Source organism: Phlebotomus papatasi, chromosome 1 (assembly GCF_024763615.1).
Source record: "Phlebotomus papatasi isolate M1 chromosome 1, Ppap_2.1, whole genome shotgun sequence".
NCBI lineage: Eukaryota > Metazoa > Arthropoda > Insecta > Diptera > Psychodidae > Phlebotomus > Phlebotomus papatasi.
In genome coordinates this window covers 65905324-65926408 of record NC_077222.1, presented here as the reverse complement: position 1 = coordinate 65926408, position 21085 = coordinate 65905324, and the positions used below count along the sequence as shown (strand labels likewise).

Below are 21085 nucleotides of genomic sequence, written 5' to 3'. Positions count from 1 at the left end.
AGGCAGGAGGCGAAGTGGTCCATCTCTCCCACTGTTCCAACTCTCCTCGAATGACTATATAGCTTTAATTTTTATTGCTTTGCTCTATAGAAGCATTATAGTATTTTTTTTTTTTAGTTCAGTAAGAGCTCCGAAACAGCTCAGTCTGCCTAAAATCTTTTTATAACGCAATTTTGAATTTGTAAGGCTACATTAAAGGTAGGATGGGGTAGTTTCACGCATGCATTCCATTTGAAAATAAGGTTTTTTAAGACGATAATCACTTAGAAAGTGTTCAGTATATCAGATTAGAAGTATTTCAGATAGTCAATAGTCAAGACTCAAGAAAAATCAGCGGAACATAGTTTCAATATGATTCGTATTCCTTTAGCAAATGAGTTCTAAAAAAGGTTCAGCTGCGTGATACTGCCCCAGATAGACTGTTCAAAATAATATAATATACTAAATGATAAAAAAAAACTTTAATCTGCTTTATAACATTCTTACACTTCATGAAAATCTTGCATTAAAAAAAATCTATAAAGTATAGAGCAAATATAAAAAGATTTTGCAAATCTTCATTTTTTTTATTTTTAATTTCAAGTATATAGGTCAACTAAATGATTTAGATATCTGGATGTCGACAGAGGTTAAGAACGCCTTGATGCTGTAAAAAGAAAACAACAAACCAAAAAAAATGTTTTTGATACTTTTTTTCTCTTTAGCTTCACATTCGTAACAGCATATGGGGAAAAATCTTGTTTTTTGGTCATAAATTGCGTGCTTATGATGGATTTTCAGCAAGAAACGAAAAGTACACTGAATTAGGTACATAAAATTTATTGTATGAATACAAGATTCCATTTTGTTGAAGGTACAATAAAATATCTATATAATTATTTATTCACTTAAGTTGTGTAATTTCCTCCAAAAAAAAAAACAATTTTATTTAATAACAATCTTACATGGATATTAGCTTTAAATTTGAGTTATTTTTTCAGTGTATTATTTGGTCTTATTCCCCTTCAATATGATTTCTCTAAACTTTTCACCTCTCACTGCTTCTTTTTTTTTCTAGCTATTATACACCAAAAAGGTCAAATTTTGCAATTACTACATCTACGGTATAGGTATTTTCTGTTTTAACTAACAACGTGCTGCAGTCTAATAAGAATATCAGGAAACATTACCCATGCATTAAATTATGATAACAGTTGTTAACAGGGGTTGGTCTATAGATGGAATCCTCCCATATTAAAACTATCACATCAATAATACAAATTCTATTAAAATTTCAACTAAAACGCATTTCATGATCTTTACTGGGTGATCTCCTCGATCAAACTAACAGATGGTAACTCTTAGGCCATGATAGCCTTATTGCGAGTCTTGATGGAGTTCTCCTGGAAGTCACTGAAGCCGGATTCATCGCTGAATTCCGAGTCAGAGTCCAGGTTATCGAGGGTTTTCATATCAGGTGGGAATGTGACACTGCGCCTGAAGGGCGGAAGTTCCACCAGGGAATTCTTCTCGCCGACGGGCTCAAGGATCACCACATCATCTTCGACGGAGTTATGCTTGGAAGTCATCTCATCCGTATTGGCTGTGACTGTGCTCGCAGTTTCACAGCCACTTGAGATGCTTCCCTCATCGCTGTCCAGGTGCGTTAAGCCCGTTGGCAGGCGTAGCATCGCCGGTGGCGATTCTGGAGACCTCTGCACCTTCTCATTCAAATGCGGCTCATCCGAGTCACCAGCTGCAACGGGGGTGAGTTTGTGATTACTCAGAGATTCATTTAGTCTGAGAGTCGATCCTGGTCGTTGCCGCAGAGGCCCGTACAGTTCTGTGGAACGCTGATCTGGACTACTTCCTCTCTTGTTCGCTGACTCCTTCCTCAGCATTGCCAGGATATCATTTTGACTGAAGAAACTCGACTCATCTTCAGAGTCTGAGTACTTATCCAGAGTATCCAGGCTTCGGTTCATCGTAACAGGGGATATGGACGTTTTGACTTCGTCTGTATCCAGAAGATCTGACAGACTCATTGTCTTTGGCGGTGGACGCAATTTCATCTCAAACAGCGACATCAATTCACCAATCAATGGTTCACTACCCAGCAAACTATCAAAGTCCTCATCACTTCCGGCATTGGGTGTCTTAAAGCTATTTTTGGTATCGAAATCCACCTTCTTCTCCTCACTCTTCTTCCCATTCAGCTCCTCCTCCATGCAGTCATTGTTGTTCTCCTCCAAGATTGGTGCCTTAAAGCTCACTCCTCGCCTTCCAGTGCGACGAATTGAATGACCTCGTCGGCATCGTCTCCTGCCCAGTGTCATTGCCGGATACAGAGAATCTTCCCGACAGCATGCTCTCGCTTCTGTGGATTCAACAGTCTCATTTTCATCCTCCTCCTCACCAATGTCCTCCTCAATAGCCATCAGTTTGGGCGCTGATTTGGATCTCTCTAGCGGTGGTCGGTAGTTATTTCCACCCACACTCAGTAGCAATTTCCGCCGTGGGATGACTGGATTGTCATACACCGAATTGGCTAGGCTGAGCCGAGCATTTTGGCGTGCAAGCTTGTCCTGCCTAAACTCTTTCAGCGCTTTGAATAGGTTATTCTGCAAAAGACAGACCAAACTACATTAGTTTGAGGGCAAATTAAATAAATAACTACAATGCAAATTGATGGAAAATTCCCTCACAAAAAACCAAATTCGTTGAATTGCACTAAAATGTAAGGCACGAAAGGAAATATGTACGTTATGGAGGAAGTGATACTTCTTACACAATGTAATTGAATATCTGATATTTGTTGTGTAATATTTTATCTATTTCCTTTTAATCTTCCTGTTAGTTTTCCCTCCCATTCTAAGTAAAAAAAAAATAAGTAACTAATAATTTAATAGATAGCCTATTAAGGGGACTAATAAATTTGTTTTAAAAGTCCCTTTCATAAATAAAATGGGGTATAAAAAAAATTAAGAATAGTTTGAATAGTGTACTGTTAACACTAGAGTTTTAAATACAAGAATAAAGCATTATTCTTATGTTAAATATTTATCTTGCAAAATATTTATTAGCCATCATGTTCTCGGATTGGTTAGAGCTTAGAAAGTTTCAAGTTCTAGCTAATTATAGGGAGATATGAGACTAAATAATTGTTTTAAAGCATTGAATATCATATTTAATGATATCCGAATAAAACTTGTTTTATTAAAAAAAAAAATTGTACTATTAATTGAAGAGCTAAAATAATCTAACTGATAGAAAACTTTTAACTAACGCTGGTACATTTCATGTTTCCATGAAAATCGTCATTATTCATTTTCGTAAAGTAATTGGGGAATACTTTCAGGCTTCGCACATAGGTACTCTGGCTTCGAGCACCTCATATTTTAAAGATATGATGTGTTCGACGCCAGTGTATGTACGAAGCCTGAAAGCCTTCCCCTATGTAAGTATTTTGGATTTTTAAACTACAAGATGAAAATAAAAAAAAATTCATAATCATTATTGCAATTTAAACTAAAAGTTTCAAAAATTGATTAATTATATTAGTGAAAAAAGCTAGGCTCAACTTTTAAGATAATTGCTCTAAAAAAAATAAACAGCCAAAAAGGACAAAACTTATTTGAATCAACAATTTAATTTCAGTATCAATTTTGCAAAGTTTAATAGCAAAAATTTCAATGGTGCAATTGTATCAATAAACTCATAATTTTCCATTGATATTATAGCAAAAAGTAAACCAGAAATATCTGATAAAATACAGATAAAGAAAAAAATTCCAGAAGAGGAAGAAGAACAATCAGAACACATGGTAGCCTTCATATAAAAAGGTTAGACTAATGAACTCCAATTTGAATCTATTGCCAATATTCCAATATTTAAACAATAATTGTGATCCACTCGTTTTGTCCGTATCAATTCTTAGATTTCAGAGATATAAAAATTCTCTGAAGTAGCCCGCTGTATTTAGTATCATTATTATTTTTTTATATTATTTATTACTCCCTCCTTCCCGAAAAAAGTCGTACGTTTGCTAGTACATTTTATATGACAGAATGTACGACTTTTTTGGACAGAGTGAGTATTTATTATTATTTATTCCTTTCGATGTAATGGGGTTTAATTGCCATATTGTACATTTTTCAGTTTACAAAGGTATTATATTCGGTTTAGGGTAAGTGTGCCAAATTTCGGCATAGTTGCATGCAAGCGTCAAAGTCTCAAGTTTGAAATGTAATATTTTAAATACAAATTGATTTTTTTTATTCTTTCTTCTGAAAGAATATTGCTTGGAACCTTGTAAAGAGTTTACCGTCTTTATTTACTCTCTAAAATCAATCTTAATATATTTTAAAATGAATAAAAATATAGACATAGCTTTGGTGCCCAATTTCGGCCACCTTCATTCTCATAGTTCCTTGCCCTTCGGGAATTGTTCCAATATCTTTTTCACGTCATCTTGTTTGTCGAAGCTACATTTTTTGTTATTCTTTTACATTGTATAATCTCTGGAGTATGTAAAAACTAAAAGTTCATGGAAATTCGAGGAACAAAAAAGGTGGCCGAAATTGCAAGCTGGCCGGAATTTGGCACACTTACCCTATTTTTCGTGAAAAATGTTCATTCAGACGCTTCAATCATTTGAACCGAGCAGGACTCAAATTACTATTTTACGAATTATTATTTACTTATTATATTTTGATTTTTATCATATTTACAAAATTAAAAGCAATAAAAAAAAGTTCAATCCTGCGGCCTTAAAAGCCTCTACAGACTAGAGAAATTTATATCCATATATATTGAAGAGTTTTTTCTACACAAGCGTAGGGAATTTGCTTCAATATATGGACATAAATTTTCTTTAGTGTGTAGACGCTTTTAAGGCCGTAGGATGGAACTTATTTTTATTGCTTTTTTATTTTGTAAATATGATAAAAATCAAAATATAATAGTAAGTAAAAGTGAAAAGATAAAATAGTAATTCGAGTCCCGCTCGGTGCAAATGATAGCTTGTGCAGGAAAAACTCTTCAATATGGACATAAATTGCTCAAGTGTGTAGGGGCCATTTGCCTTTCTTTTTAAGCTCGTGTTATGCTCTTTCTTAGTTGATTTGATAATAAAATCAAAAGACTTTGGACATTGATAAAAATCGTAACAAGAAACGGTTACCCAAGACACACACCACCTATTCGTATCAAATCTTTTTAGACCATTTTATTGTCCTTAAAAAAATATTTTCTGTTTTATATGTATAGTATCTATACAAATTTTGTATATTTTCTTTCAACAAGAAAGGATGTATAATTTTTAATTTAAAGTTCGGTAAATACTGTAGATAGGTTAATTATATGGTGCGTGTCTCGGATCACCATTTTCTTCCAATTAATTTTCAGTTGTTTGAATTTTTCATTACAGTAGACTCTCGCTCAATCGGCTCTTTTTCAATCGGGCGCAAGATTTTGTTGACAATTTTCTCGTTTGATTTTGAACCAAATTTGTTCAAATTCGCTGTGGTCCCTCTTGTTTTATCGTTATTATTTATATTTGAGCGCTTTTTGTGGAATTAACTTGGGAATTAACAATGACTTTGATGCCCAAATCTCTCGATAATTTGGATGATATTATATTTTGCCCCATAAGCCCGATTGAGAGAGAGTCTACTGTATTTTATTTTCGTTTAATGGTTCTAACGCATTGAACGTAAAAAAGTTACATAACCTAAAAGGAATTCAATCATCTATCACTTTACTTATTGAATGCCCTGATAAAGTTAATAAGTTCAATTAATTTCTTATTTTAAATACTCTAAGTTTGCTTTAGTAGGAAAAAATTTAGATCTGTGATCTTATATCAAAATGATACACGCACATATATTATTTTTTAATATTATAAGATCCATGCATTATACATTAATCCATTAATACACTTTGATCCGGAATTAATAAAAGATAATGGAGATTGTAGTAATAATTATTCATATTGAAACCTCTGACCCTTGTTTGTGTCTATATCTCGCAACATCTTGAAATTAAATAAAATTTCGTAATTTTCTTCTCAACTCGTCTTAAATCGTTCAATCTTTTTCTTTCAATCGTGTGAACTCTCAAAGGTATTAATGAGGATATAAATGATGAAAGATTATTCGTGATACAAAAAGTTCGATACAAAAAGCATCAGCAAATGCTAATTGTATTAGAATTGGAAACTTCTCACGCTTATCATCTTCTCACGAGAGTGAAATCGATTGTTGGCCAATTAGATGATATTGAGGTCTCACCTGTAGTGTGACAGAAATATCTCTGGCGATGGATTCTTTGGAGCAGAGAACGGCATGACATCGAAGTTCGTGCTTCAGCTTCCTCCCCTCATGTCGGTAGATCCAGCAGAAGACTCTGGGGAAATTCTCAGGAGCTGCACAGTGAGTTATCCTGTGACTCCAGTATTCTGTAAGACCATGCTGTTTGGTAGTTGCCTTAAGACCTGAAGAGGACACCTTGATCCTCATAACAACCTCTGGCTTGTAGTGCTGAACATAGTTTCGCCATAGAGTCGACATAGGTTTCTCCACACAACCTTCTCCTGAAAGAAACAGAAAAAAAGAAGAAACCAGTGGTTAGAAAAATCCCAAAACAATTGAGACAAGTGTCCAGGAAAAAATAAATAATCATTTAGAAGAAAAAGGCAAACAATGAGGGTTTTTTTTTAGTGATGAAGTCTGCACGAAAAAATTTCCCGTACATTGTTCAAAAGTTCCTTGTACACGAAAAATTTAGCAAGTTTATTTACCAAAGTTAATCAAGTGAAGTATTTGTCGAAATCATTTGCATTTCACACAATTTAATACCTCTTTTTTTGTGCCCAAATTCATTTGTCTTGACTAATTGCATCCTATTAGTAAGTTATCTGTAGCTCAAGTTGAAGATGAAGTGTTGTTAGGTACTCAAATTGCCACTTTTCTTTTCAATGTGTCACAGAGACGTGATGCAATTTGATCTTAATTGCTCAAACTTCTCTTCATTTGCCCAATTATATTTGCTTTTAGAGTGACACAATGACTATAAATATCGAAAATTATATTTGTATGATCTCTCTCACAGTGAGAATTGAATTGTTCTTCCATCCATTATTGAAATCTAATAGTTTTCCCAGCTCATAAAACAATCTTTTCCAGTCTTTATTGACTGTTAAATCACATTCATTAGCACACGGATCAAAATACTTCACCATACTTCTTATTTATCTAGCTGATCTTATTGCCAATATTACATGAAAATATTTCTAACTTGTTCTTACTCAAACATACTGCATTGTCAAGCGTATTATTTTACTTTTAAATGACTCCTTCAAAATCTTCATGTTCAGTCGTAGAACTTTTCCAATTCGCAGAAGGATCGTTAAAATTTCGAGAAAATTGAAAAGTTTTATGACACCATTTAAAATCTCTTTTTATGTGAGGGTGTAAAAAGCAGGAAGCCTAACTCCTTCTCATATTAAATTCACAATTAATCGCTTATTGGATAAGTAATCAGATAAACAATTAATTATGCCCGGAATTAACTACCCGCCAAGATAATTATAATCATATAACTTTTATAAAGGAGTTACATAAAATTTGTGCTAAGAAAAAGCAAACGGTTTTTCTTCTTTTTGCCACCTCTTTAACACTAAACATGCCGACCGTTTTGGTCGCTTTTTGGTCAAATTCCAAACCGCGGTAGAGTAGGATACTCAACAAATTTGTCTTAGAAAAGAGCAAAAAATTTAAATTTAAAGACTGAAAAATATTATATATTACATGCATTATGCATATTTTAAGAAATTCATAAAGTTTGATAGTGACATAGTACCGTTTAAATATGTGTTAATTTTAAACCGGTCAATTTGACCGGGTCTTGGTAGGTTTAGCGCTAAATATAGAAAAGAAATTTGCAAAGTTCATTCCAATCTGCGGCACTCCTTTTAGTTTTTAAATTTAGATCAGAAAAATTTCCTGATATCAAAATCGACTGTTCTTTCACTCTCTAACGTTGTCTATCTCTCTCGCACTCTTCTTCTTTTTTGAACGTTATAACAAATTCAATTTAGATCAACCCAAATTTGTGTGCAAGAGAATGGAACAGACATATTCAAAATGCTTGACAAAAAAAAGGGATGTGAAGTGAATTTCGATTTCGTGAAATTTTCCTGATTTAAAAGTTGTGCCGGAGCGATAATATTTTAATTATATTTTTTATGAAGTTACAGGGAATGTCGGAAAAGATAGCAATACTTACAAAAATTTGCATTTATTGCTGTCTTTTTCGCTCAAATTATTTAAAATTAATCTCTTAAAAACTTTTAAAAACTATTGGTGCTGGCACACCTTTTCAATTGAGTGAAATTCAATCGATTGAAATTTTACCTCTTACTCTTTCAAACTGAAATTAGATTCAGATGTCTCTTTTTGTCAAATAAAATTTCAAATTGAAATTGAAAATGAAATTGGAAATGAAATTGAGATTTTAATTTTCATTTGACAGAAAGAGACAAACATATCTTATTTGAGTTTGAAAGAGAAGAGGTAAAATTTCAATCAATTGAATTTCAGAAAATTGAAAAGGTGTGCCAACGCCATATATCTTTATTTTGATTTACTTGCACAAAAAATTAACACACTTTTAAAGTACTCTTAGTTTCTATTTGCACGGGTTTTTAATTTTATAAACGGAATTTATAAAATTCCACATGGCGAGAACTGTGATGGTGGATTGAGGTTGCATCGAGCTCTGCTTAGTCTATAGTTAATTCTGTTGTTTTTCGGGAAATAATAGTTTTCCGTGTTTGATTTTGCACCCGTGCAATGTTGAGTGGATTTTATGGGTGATAGTGAGTGAGAAACCTCTGTGCATTGTCAGTTTCTTGAGGAATCGCAGTGAAGATTATCTGGATTTTCTGTCAGTGCTTCTGAGTATCTACCCATTGGTGCGAAGAGTGCATTGATCTATTCACTGGTCCTGCTGCTTATGCTGTTCCAGCTTTAAGAGCTTTTGAGGTTTTGCATCGGCGGGGGATCTCAGGAGTGAGGGTTTGACAAGTTTGCCCTCACTTTTCCTGGTATTTTCCTTCATTTTACCAATAGAGGAAAAACTTTTCTGGCCTCTTCTCTCTTACTCCACCAGTTTTGGCTGTTTCCTCGGCACCCAACGGTAGTTTATGTGACTACTTTCCTGCTGGAGATCGTGTATCAGCTGATGGCACTCGTTCGGCGGGAGCTACCTTCATCGTGATTTTGGCGCCAAGTTGCTGCAACTGGTTGAGTGGGTTGCATGTGACTAATTACACTTTTCGTCGTGGGAGTCTGGGGATTGGCTGTGCGGGGTGAAAATTTTTTTTTTTGCACCCCGCTTTCCCGGTAAATTACTCTTTAAAATACCCAAGAGCATTATAGTGCTGCCTTGTTTATTTTTTGGCAGATTACATGGCCTGCTGACACTTGGCTTTTGTTCCAATTGTGTCCAAGCTACAGATCCGTGCAAGACATCGTGAGCGGCTTGGCGATTTTTTTTTTTTTTTTTTTTTTTTTGCGTGTGCCTCTGGAGATTTCAGTATTCCATATCCCGGAGGAGGCATCCTTGCGGGGTGATCATTTTATATCATCCCGCTTTCCGGTTTCGTAGAGAAGGGGAAGAGGAAGAAGAAAAAGAAAAAAAAAAGGGAAACGGATCTTGTGGATTTTCGGCGTCGCGGGATTTGGCAGAGTAGCTGTGCGGGGTGATATCATTATACCACCCCGTCCCTCCGTTGCGTCTCTGTATATCACGGATACAGTGCGACATGCCTTCAAACCGTGTACTCTGCTGCAGCTGCGACTCTGCTATTACGCCGGTCAGATCTCCGGGTGTGCAGTGTTCCGGGGTCTGCCTGCGTTGGTACCATTTCGACTGCGTTAATCCGGTATTATCGCCTGAAACCATCGCTGCCATAAACCTTGGTAACGCCGCGTGGACCTGCTCGAGGTGCTCGAGCCATAGACGACGATCGGCCGCACTGAGTGCCCCTAGATCCCTTGAGGGGTTGATGTCTATTGTGGAGGCCTTGAATTCTCGTGTTGCTGACCTGGAATCCACCAACTCGGAGCTCTATGAGCGCGTTCTTCAATTGAGCTCTTTTGAGCTCGAATATAAACGCTCGACGGCTGGTCTGCTGGCGGAAAACGCTGCTCTGTCCCGAAGAGTTTCTGTGCTTGAGGCCGGTCTTTTGCGCCTGGAGACCGCAGGATCCAACAATCGAGAGGACTCTGTTCGAAGAATTGAAACATTGATAGACCATCACTCCTTAAGTAGAGTTTCCGGTGAGGTTTCCTTTCGAGATGCTCTTCAAGTATCGGGCTCTGGCGGCGACATCAGCCCAATACAGAGGCCTCCTACTCCATCTCGCAATGAGTCGCTGAACCGTGGAGTGGATTTGAGGGATCGTCCTGGCCCATCTAGACGTGATCACCCTGAACTTTTGGGTGCCGATTCGAATACTGTACCCCCAATTCCCGGCCCGTCAATTGTTGATTTGGACAGTCGTGGAAATCGGAAAGTGAAACGGCAAAAGCGTAAAAGACGCGAGCTGATTGGGGGTTCTGCGGCTGAGATGGGTGATTTCAGGGCGGCCCCGGTGTCTGATGCTCGACAGCCTTCCGGTCTTGGCTGGGTATATGTTACCCGTGTCCACGTGGATGTTACAGAAGAGATTCTACGTAGACATGTCTCTGATCTAGGGGTGGAGTCGCCAACTGTGGTTCGTGTTATTCTGCCGTTAAATCGCACTGGGGTCGCCGGATACTCTGCTTTCCGTGTTGGTGTGCCGAGGGACTGTGTTCGGAGTCTTCTGCGGAAGGAGGCATGGCCTAGTGGCGTACATGTGGGCAGGTGGTTTTTTCGGCGGAGGCGACGCCCATCTCCCTAGCCCTGTCACCGTCTCTCCTGATGAATTTTCTACGACGACCTCGGCTACACACAATGATATAAATGAATTATCAGAATTTATAATAGCCCATGTAAACGCGAGGAGTTTGTGGTGCCACATTGATGAGGTGCGGCTCCTTCTGTGCGACTTCAGGTTCTCGGCGCTGTGTGTCACGGAGACCTGGTTGAATGATTCTATTCTTCTTGCTTCTGTTGCGGCTCCCGGTTACAGGCTTTATCGGTGTGATAGGGGATCGGGGAGGGGTGGTGGAGTCGCTATTTATCTCTCGGACCGATTTGTGGCGTCTGTTCACTCGTCGGGTGTATTAGGGCCGGTTGAGTACCTATCCTTAAATGTTTCCCACCCTAACTCTTCTTTTGCATTCATTGTTTGTGTGTGTTACTATCCGCCCCCCGTGAGATCGATTGAACCAATTGAGGAGCTCTTCGATCTTTTGACTCCGTTCAGTTGCTATTTCATTTTAGGTGATTTCAATATTAATTTACTTCAACCTAGTCGTTTAACTACTGACTTTATTTCCGCCTGCAACATTTTCTCTCTTTTGCACCTGCCTTTCTCTGCTACTCGGGGTCAGTCTTTGCTAGATCTAGCACTGCTTCCATGCGATTGTGAGCAACTACTTCGTTCGTACGGTCAGCAGGAGCTCCCGGGTATTTCTGATCACGATATGATTCAGTTTTCTTTCTCAATTCCGAAGGTTGACAGGACTAATCGTTATCGTTTGGTTAGGGATCTTAAGCGAGTTAATGTGGATTCCCTTCTTGAAGCTGCTGTCTCCATGGATTGGCAGTCGATCAATTCATTGGAAACGGTGGATGAACGTGCAGAAATGCTCAACGACTTTCTGTTCTCTCTTTTTGAGTCTCACGTCCCTTACAAAAGGATTCTTTTGCATAATCCCAGGACCCCTTGGATGCGTCCGCACATTTTGAAAGCCATCCGTGACCGCGATAGAGCTTATAGGGAATGGAAAAGGTCTGGTCAGCCTTCTCACTGGTCCTCCTTTAAGATCTTACGTAATAAGGTGAGAACTTTAATACGGGATGCGAAGTCTGGATACTACCATCAGCAACTGAATCCGTCGCTTGAACCTGCTGTCTTATGGCGCAATTTGGGCAGACTGGGACTAAAAAAGGCCTCGAATTCATCTGAGGCTGACCCGAACGAGCTTAACTCGTTTTTTTGCTCCATGGGGCCTCGCCGGGATTGTCCCTACCCTACTCTTTCAGAGATTGTAGTTCCGGAATTTAATTTTCAGTGTGTTACCTCACAAGCTGTTTCTTCAGCTGTGTCGCGGGTTAAATCTTCGGCGGTTGGAACTGACGGAATATCCCTAGATTTCATCCGTATTCTTTTACCTGTTATACTCCCGTGTATCACAGACCTTTTTAATTTTGCAATCACCTCTTCTTCTTTCCCACTTGCTTGGAAGAGAGCTGTTGTTGTTCCTATCCCGAAGGTGGCTACTCCTGCGTCTGCCTCGGATTTTAGACCAATTAGTATCTTGCCCGCCCTCTCAAAGCCTCTTGAGATCATCCTTCTGGACCAGATGTCTGCACATTTGGATCGCTATAATCTCTTATGTGAATTTCAGTCTGGATTTCGCAAGAATCACAGCACTGTTTCGGCTCTACTTAAAGTTAATCATGACATTGCATTGTCTTTGGATAGAGCCATGTTCAGCATTCTGGTCCTCCTGGACTTCTCTAAGGCTTTTGACAGCATCCCTCACGATCTACTTTGTAATAAACTTGAGAGACTTTTTGGCTTTTCTACGGTGTCCGTCCGTCTCATTTCGTCTTACCTTGCTTCCAGATCCCAGGTAGTGAGGTCCGGCGAATCATCCTCGTCTCCCCTCGATCTCACTCACGGAGTCCCTCAGGGTACTATTTTAGGGCCCATTCTGTTTTCCCTTTTTATAAATGATCTCCCGCAGGCTCTCAGGTTCTGCGGATATCATTTGTATGCCGACGATCTACAGGTCTATTGCTCTGGGGATCCGTCTCATTCATCATACGCTTTTGAAGCGGTGAATGATGATCTGGAGAGAATCACTTTATGGGCCTACAACAATGGCCTTGTGCTGAATGCCAAAAAGTCTCATGCATTGGTCATTCACTCTAGAGGTAGGAATCCTTCGCCACATCCGCTTTATCTTTCGGATGAAGTGATCCCGCTCTCCTCCAGAGTGAAGAATCTTGGTGTCATCTTCAATGACACTCTTACCTGGTCGGATCACATTGCAGAGATCTGTCGGAAGGTTTTTCTTACCTTGCGTACATTGCGGCGCTTTCAATCCTTTACGCCCCAAAACACTAGATTGCTACTGGTTAGGGCGCTGATTGTGCCCTTCTTCACCTATGGGTGTGAACTGTTCTTTCGAACACAACATGACGCTCTAAATCGTCTGAGACTGGCATTTAACTCATGTTTGCGGTATGTCTTCGGACTTCGTAAATATGATCATATTTCTGCATTTATCGACTCTATTCTCGGTCTTCCACTGCCCGGTTATCTCGATACCCGTGTGGTGGATTTCATCTCCAGGCTTCTTTCCACTGGTAAGCCGCGGTACCTCGCAGAGCTTGTGGTTGCTGGATCATCCTACAGGTCTTCGTGTCTCCGTGTGCCCAGTTCAGGGTGTCGTAATTTTCGCAACTCCATTTTTGTAGAGGGTGTCATACTCTGGAACACTTTGCCCAGAGAGCGAAAGAGGGGGCTTATCCTGAATCATGTTGCCTCTGCAGGCTCCTAATTTACCTTACTTTTGTATAGGGCCACTTTTGTACAGAGGACAGTTTGTCCTATTTTAAATTAAATAAATTGAATTGAATTGAATTGAATTTAATTTTTTAAGGTTTTGAATCTGCCTTTAACTTTATTATCTAACGTGTTAAGATTTTTCAGACAAGTTTTCCTATAATTCTTATAAACAATATAAGTAAAATTTTTTCCCTTAAAAAAATCCTATATAAAATCAAATTGATCTTTACTAGAAATTTAGTTATAAAAAAACATGGATATTTGTGTAAAACCACTCTGTATGACCCCTTAACATTAAAGTATATCCATCCAACTGTTTAAAGCTATTAAATGAAGCTTGTGATAAGTAGATAATCTCAGTTAATTAACTCAATGAAATTTTTTGTTTAATTATTGCGATAATTTTATGCGGTTGGTCACCTTGCTGAGATAAGATTTCCATGTAAAAACCGCAAAAGTCGTATAAAACGGATAGTTCTTTTTTGCTAAAAAAAATTATAATAAAGATTGATGTTCTTTCTTACTACGTTCTGGAAATATCGTTACTCAAAATATTTTACTAGATATTCAATAAAATATCGCTTAAACCGCAGTGTTAAAAAAGCAATGAAAAATGAGAGGAGAGTAAATCTGTGTTAGGTATTGTATAATTATTATGTATAATGTTTACAACTTGTTTTTTTTTCATCTTCAAGATAAACACAATAGATGCGGGTGACTTTGCTTCCTATTGATCGTAAGATTTTCTGTAGTAGTTAAGAATGGTCTGAATGAATTGATCGTTTCTACCATGTTCGATTGGTAAAGACCATCCTTTAAGTAATAGAATTAAAGGATGCGTACAGACAGGAGGTTGGTAAAGTCATCTGCATCTACAGATACATGAAACACGAGACTTCTTCATACTTCAAGTGTAACAAAATGATTTAAAAATTGTAAGATAAAATTTAACTAGGACTTGGAAAACGAGCGTCAAGAGTCTACTGGAGGTGGTGGCCCGGCAAGATTACTCTTTTTAAGGGTGTGTTGGCGTATTCGTAACTCAGAATCAATTATGTCTGTCTGGAGCATTATGCCATTGGAAGGCACAATCGCACTCCGCTTCAAAGATGCACAATCTTCACTTCCCACCCATAGGGCTACCCTAGGGACAAGGTACTTTGTGTACTCAATCAGTCTTTGGGAAAAATAAATGTGAAAAATAATGTACTAAATAATATACTAGCTAATTTAGCCCCAGTTCTCTTACTTATAGATTTTAAAAATTTGCTCAAATTCTTAGAAAAATAGTTCAAAAGCACAGAGAATATATTATGGAACAAAAACATTCAAAGATGGTTACCGACCTTTGATTAATTTAATGACAATTTTATTTGTAAAATGATTGTATCAAGTTCTTTAACCCTCTTTAAATAGGTAGGGCATCTTATACGAGCTTCAGAAATAAGGCTTAGCCATATGGATTATCTGCTCTAATTTCTTATCAGTCGAGATTTTTTTTGAATAATTTTAACATAGGATTCGACTATAAACAGGAAATTATCTATTTGATTGGAAAAAATCAATAAAATCGCTTTCTCTTTGGGTTTTTGAGACCTTCGGAAACTGGGATAAACCTCTAGTCTGAAGACTGCTTTACATTGTACAGCAATCTTCAGACTAATGGTTAGAATTAGTATAGGTTATGCCCTAGGCACACTTACGACTTAAGCCGAGAGACAACTTAGTGGAAAATTATGGAAATGTAGTTTAATCTTAATTTCGAATATAATTACGCTAAGCCGTCTCTCGGCTAATCCTCAGGTCTGTCAAGGCCCTTATTTCTATTAACTCAGTTCCCGAAGGTATCAAAATCCGAAATAGCGATCAATTTTATTGTTTTTTGAAAACCTTATAGGTCATTCGTTGTTAATAATCCAATTCTAAATTTAATTTTTCCAAAAAATCATGATCGATAAGAATTTAGAGCAGTTAGACCCTATGGCTAAACCACGTCTGAAGCCCGTAAAAGGGTAATCAAGACCGAAAAAGATACGTTACAAGATATAGTTTAAGGACTTTACAATGTCTTTCCTGCGGCTTTTAAAAGAAAATGCTACCAAGGATAAAGTATCAATAAACTGTTTAAAATAAAATTTTGTAAGCACAATTGAGTTCAAGCATTTTTTTGGTCAGTTAATGCATAAATGAAGATAACAGGTTTGCGTTATACGGGCTTCAGACCTAAGGCTTAGCTATATGGCTTAAGTTCTCTTATTTTTTATCAGTAAAGATTTTCTGAGAAAATATGACTTATGCACTAGACACACTTACGACTTAAGCCAAAAGAGACGACTTAGCTAGTGGAAAATGACGGAAATGTAGTTTGACCATTATTTCTAATATAATTATGCTAAGCCGTTTCTCGGCTAATCCTCAGATCTGTCAAGGCCCTTATGCTCTAGACACACTTTTACGACCTAAGTCGAGAGACGACTTAGTGGAAAATGATGGAAATGAAGTTTAACCATTATGTCGAGTATAATTACACTAAACCGTCTCTCGGCTAATCCTCAGGTCTGTCAAGGAACTTAGGATTGAATATTATGCTGGTTAATTCTGAAAAATAATTGGTTACTATTTTGAAATTTGAGACTTTCGGGAACTGGGCTAAACCTCATGTCTGAAACCTTAGCTGTTAAAGAAACTCAAATACCCAAATCAAATCGCCACACTCCTTGCTCAATAGGTTTTCTTTTCTTAAAAATTTGCAGCTTTATGACCTTTTTGTAAAAAAAAAAAACGCACTAGCTTTTGCCGCCTATCAAATTTTTCTTAAAACCGATAATGACAAAGTCAAATTAAATTCTTTCCTTACAGAATATCACAAGTCCAACTGTAAAAGTGTTAAGTACTTATCTGGAAAGTTTGAGATAAATCTGGTAAAATGTAGATTAAGTACGCCATTATCTGGTGCTACAAAACATTTAAGTTTCCTGGCGAGCGTTGGCACCTTGTCGAAAAATGTGGCATTCATTTGCTAATTTATATCCTTTTTGAGAATTAAATTTCTGTTTAATGTGGATTTACTTTGGTGATTACTTATTCAAACAAACATTGAGGTATGAAGAACTCTTTTTTTATTCAGATAATGACTTATCGCATGATAACAGTGCTCTGTGATATATTATACTGTTTGCAATTTTTCTGAAAGCGTACACCAAACTGTGATTATACATTTTATGTCGTATGATTCTTTTATGGCAACATGCCTATTCATTATGGAGTATATAACCCACACGATTTAAGGTGTATCATGACCGAGGCATGTGACAATGGTGTATGGTTAAACATTTGCCCAGAAAATTCAATGATCTTGAAGGAGCGCAAGATAGAGTAAATTCTATGTTTGAATAATTGAAATTCATACACGACATTCAAGGTAATCTCTGCGTAAGCGGAATTCACACCAGAAAAAAATAGTCTCAAAAAATTTCCCTAAAAAACCGATAGGTATCTAATAAAGTAGATTTTCTAGACATCAATTAGGAATGATATATTAAATTTGGTGCATTTATTTTGCTGAGAATTTTACGTCAAACCGAATGACGATGGTGCTAAGGGAAATATTGATCTTTTGGCCAATTTACGATCAAGTGCTGAAAATATCTCAAAATCATTTCCAAAATCAAAGGAAAACACTAGGGTGTGAAAATTAAACCAAAAGAGAGAATATGTCAGAAATGCTGTTATGTTCAGTATAATGGTAAGGCTGCTTAAAAAAATAGAGCAAGCTAAAAGAAACATTATTCTTTGTACAGCAACTTGCAAATAACTATAAGTATCATTTTAAGGAGTCATGAATCATTAGACCTTACGAGTACAAAGCACAACAAGGACCTCGATAGCTTTTACAAGAAAAGCACCAATTCTCATTGAAAGACTATAAAATGTCAGCTGCAAGATCTTTATAAGTTCTCATTCCATAACACTATCACTTTGCTTCTTGAGCAGTGATTTTACCCGTATTAAATTGATTGATTAGAGGTATTTAAGTGTATGATTGGAGCCATTGAAACTTAAACATACATCTCGATCTCGATTGTATAACACTAAAGCATCAAATATACTTTAATGACTTATTAAATTGCATAACTCCTCTTTGAGCCATCGAAACGATTGTTAAGTTGGTTTTTTTTCTCTCCGCGATTATGATCATCCAATGCTCAAGTGTCATCATCAGATTTCACGTAACTGCGTCTATATGCCAGATTAGAAAAGAAGTGTGTAACTTATATAAAAGAAAGAAATGTATTTTTTCTGCTCTGCTATATAATTATTGAACGTCGTCAATATGTACTTTCTGCATGATTAATTGGCACATTAAAATCCTCCTCATTAATGTGTATGCTTTGAGTATGGAGAAAAGTCTCCGATTCGCCTCATTCAGCTCTTCATTACATAGCCGGCACACGTCTCAATTGTGGCGGGAAAAATTACAATGGATTACGTTACAAGTCTGCAATTGTGGCAATAACCAACCTCACATCGCCAATTGACAAACCTTAAAAATATGTGGAGTAAGTACATGGTAAAAATAAAGCATAGGGCATAAGGAGAAAAAAAAGTGCATGTGTACAGCAGTATTTGAAGCATACAATGGGTCTCTCTACTGCACATTAAATATTATTTATTAAACTATAATTGTGGGTTTCACGATGTCTTGTGACCCAAAACAATCACAGCAATATTGGACGGAAAAATTGCAAATTCTGATGCATTTCAATTGGCACACGTGAATGGGATTTTCATATTATTGCACGCTGGCGCTGCAAATTGCTGTAGAATTTTACTACATGAACTCGCTTGTGAATTATTTCAGAAGAAAAGTTCCTACTATAATTCTTACACTATATTGTACAATACTGTATCCGTACTTGGGACTCGATTATATAAACGGTTAGAGCAACTTGACCTATGATGTAAGTGTCCAGGGTTCGAATACCACTTAAGTTAGTAGAAATTTTCTGGAAATTAATGGCAATAATTTTCACATTTTGCTATCCTTATTTTAGGATTAGAAATCTCTTTAGGACTAAGGCCTACTTCTTCTATATATAGGATGTTGTATCCGCTTTTATCATTATTATATTCTAGATAAAGCTTGGAATTATTTAAGTTAGTTTATTTGTATTTTGGAATTTGTTCCTTGCAGATACAAATACAAATGCAGGTAGAAAGAACTATACATACAAGATCTATGCAGACGCTATAAAACATAAAGTTTTAACGGTCACTGAATTTTAATTCTCTACTCTACACTAAACTAATTCAAACACCATTTGTTTATATCGTATAACCATCTAAGAAAAGAATCTGTCACTCAGAATTCATATCGGGAAAGATAATTAGGAAAAATATTATCAAAATCTATGCGATGTCAAGCTTATCTGTGCATAACTTTGTGCACAAACTTTATCCAACTTTACGGCAAGCAAGAAAAGAGTAACAAATGTAATTTTTCAGATTTTATAAAATTAAAGTAACAAAAAATCCTTGAACAGCCGCAATTCGGATATCAAAAAATCGTCTAATTTACGTATAACAATGCTATAGATGCGAATGGGTTAACCCTTTAAGGACGATTGGAACACCGGTGTCCCATAAAGAAAATAATTTTTCCTGACCTAAAGTTATTTTTTTCTTATGTCTGTACATAATTGTAAAGTAGAAGGTTCAAGGAATCTAGAATATTTTTTGCAAGTCTCTAGCTATTCGCTATGTATAGTAAATATTTAAGCTCAAAAATGGCGAAATTTTAAATTTTTAAATTCAAAATTGATTCTACTTATTTTTTATACTTCCAATTTTTTTTAAGAAAAACCCTTTTGGCAATAAAAACTGCAATACTCATACGTAATATTTTTCATTAAAGCGAAAAATATTATTCATTGGTATTGTCAGAAAAATTACTTAAATTTTTAGGCTTATTTCGTTCCTATCGTTCATAGAAGCAAAACACATATCGAATCAGACTCTGTTGGACTTTCCAAGGTTAGATGTAAGACTTATCATTGATTATGTTTCTTAGTTTCATTTTTATTGATAATTTTCAGTCCGTAAAAAGTGTCTCGTCGTTAAAGGGTTAAATAATAAATTAATCCAGTCCAGGTTCACGGAACAATCTTGAAGTCTTAAAATTTTAATATCTTCAATTGCAACATAATATTTGCATAAAAAAGCTTTTACGGCCTGAAAGTTTAAATCTTTTTTTAAACGCCGGCTTCACAAATATAATATATAAAAAAAAATTGTTTAATTTATATGGAAAATAAATTATTTTGCACTAGACTTTTTGATTTCCAATTTTTGAAATTCCAACAATTTCCATTTTACTCCCTTTTTGAAAATTTAGTTAATGCGTTTAAACTGAAATTGTTAAAGATTAAAAAAGAAAAAAAATAATTAAATAATAGAGGCTGTTTTTAGAAGGTTATGGGTTTTATGAAGTTTAACATTGAGATATGTACAAGACGATAATGATAAGGAAAACTTACTTTGAAATTATTAGTCTACAGAAGTTTGAGCATTGAGAAAAAACCGAGGGTGCGATTAACTTTTTTTCTTCGTAAATTTAGCACTTTTTAGGTGCAAAAATATATCAACACTTTTTAATGTTAATTTTACACCTTTTTAAGAGTAAAATTAACATGAAAAAGGGTAACTTTAACTCCTAATACACCTAAAAAAAACATAATATTTACACCGATTTCGGATCAATACTGCAGGGTAAAATTAACATTTCCGGAATGTTATTTTAACTTTTTCGGATTTCTCTCAGTGAGAGAGAAAGTGAAGCGTTCAAAGGTTACCGCATTCAAAGGCAGGCCACTTTCCCCTAATAAGATCAGAGCTACGACCAGTAAGGACCAAGAACAGAAAAATATTTTTCCTAAATAGCGGGCATTATAGGAAATAACCCCTTTTTAACTAGACTGATTAATACGACATAACGATAATCTCGAAATGCTTTTTTCAATCAAGCACTTTGCAAAGTTTTGAGGCTTCCCACGTTGTCATTCATTCTGTTCCACACATATTGTGGACAGTCAAGAAGTTTGCAAGAAGTCTATCAAGGTATCATGCAGTGAATTGCACTGACCTCGATTCTTATGGCATGTCTGTTTCTTCTCCTTTCAATTCGACATTGTTTGAGGTGCCAAAAGAAGAAAACTTGCGAATCACGATGGATCTACGCTGTCTTCTTTATCCATATTCTCTTGTGCTTTTTCTTGACACTTCATGAGCAAATTACCATCAACTTCATTGCATTACCAAAGATCGTGAATGAAAATTCTGTGGGATTCTTCAATAAAAGCTGAAAGAACTTGATCA

The 21085-nt window shown here is 36.3% G+C and overlaps 1 protein-coding gene across 2 annotated transcripts in view; it reads right to left on the bottom strand.

The window, feature by feature from the left end:
• Positions 1 to 803: 803 nt before the first annotated feature.
• Positions 804 to 21085, bottom strand: part of LOC129810211 (uncharacterized) — a 90233-nt gene continuing 69951 nt past the window's right edge. For both annotated transcript variants that reach the window (XM_055860546.1, XM_055860539.1), the window contains exons 3-4: positions 6270 to 6571; positions 804 to 2600 (exon numbers count right to left, since the gene is read on the bottom strand). In XM_055860546.1, the coding sequence (XP_055716521.1) occupies positions 1341 to 2600; positions 6270 to 6571 (1562 nt within the window). In that variant the 3' untranslated portion in view covers positions 804 to 1340. The remainder of the gene's footprint in view (positions 2601 to 6269; positions 6572 to 21085) is intronic.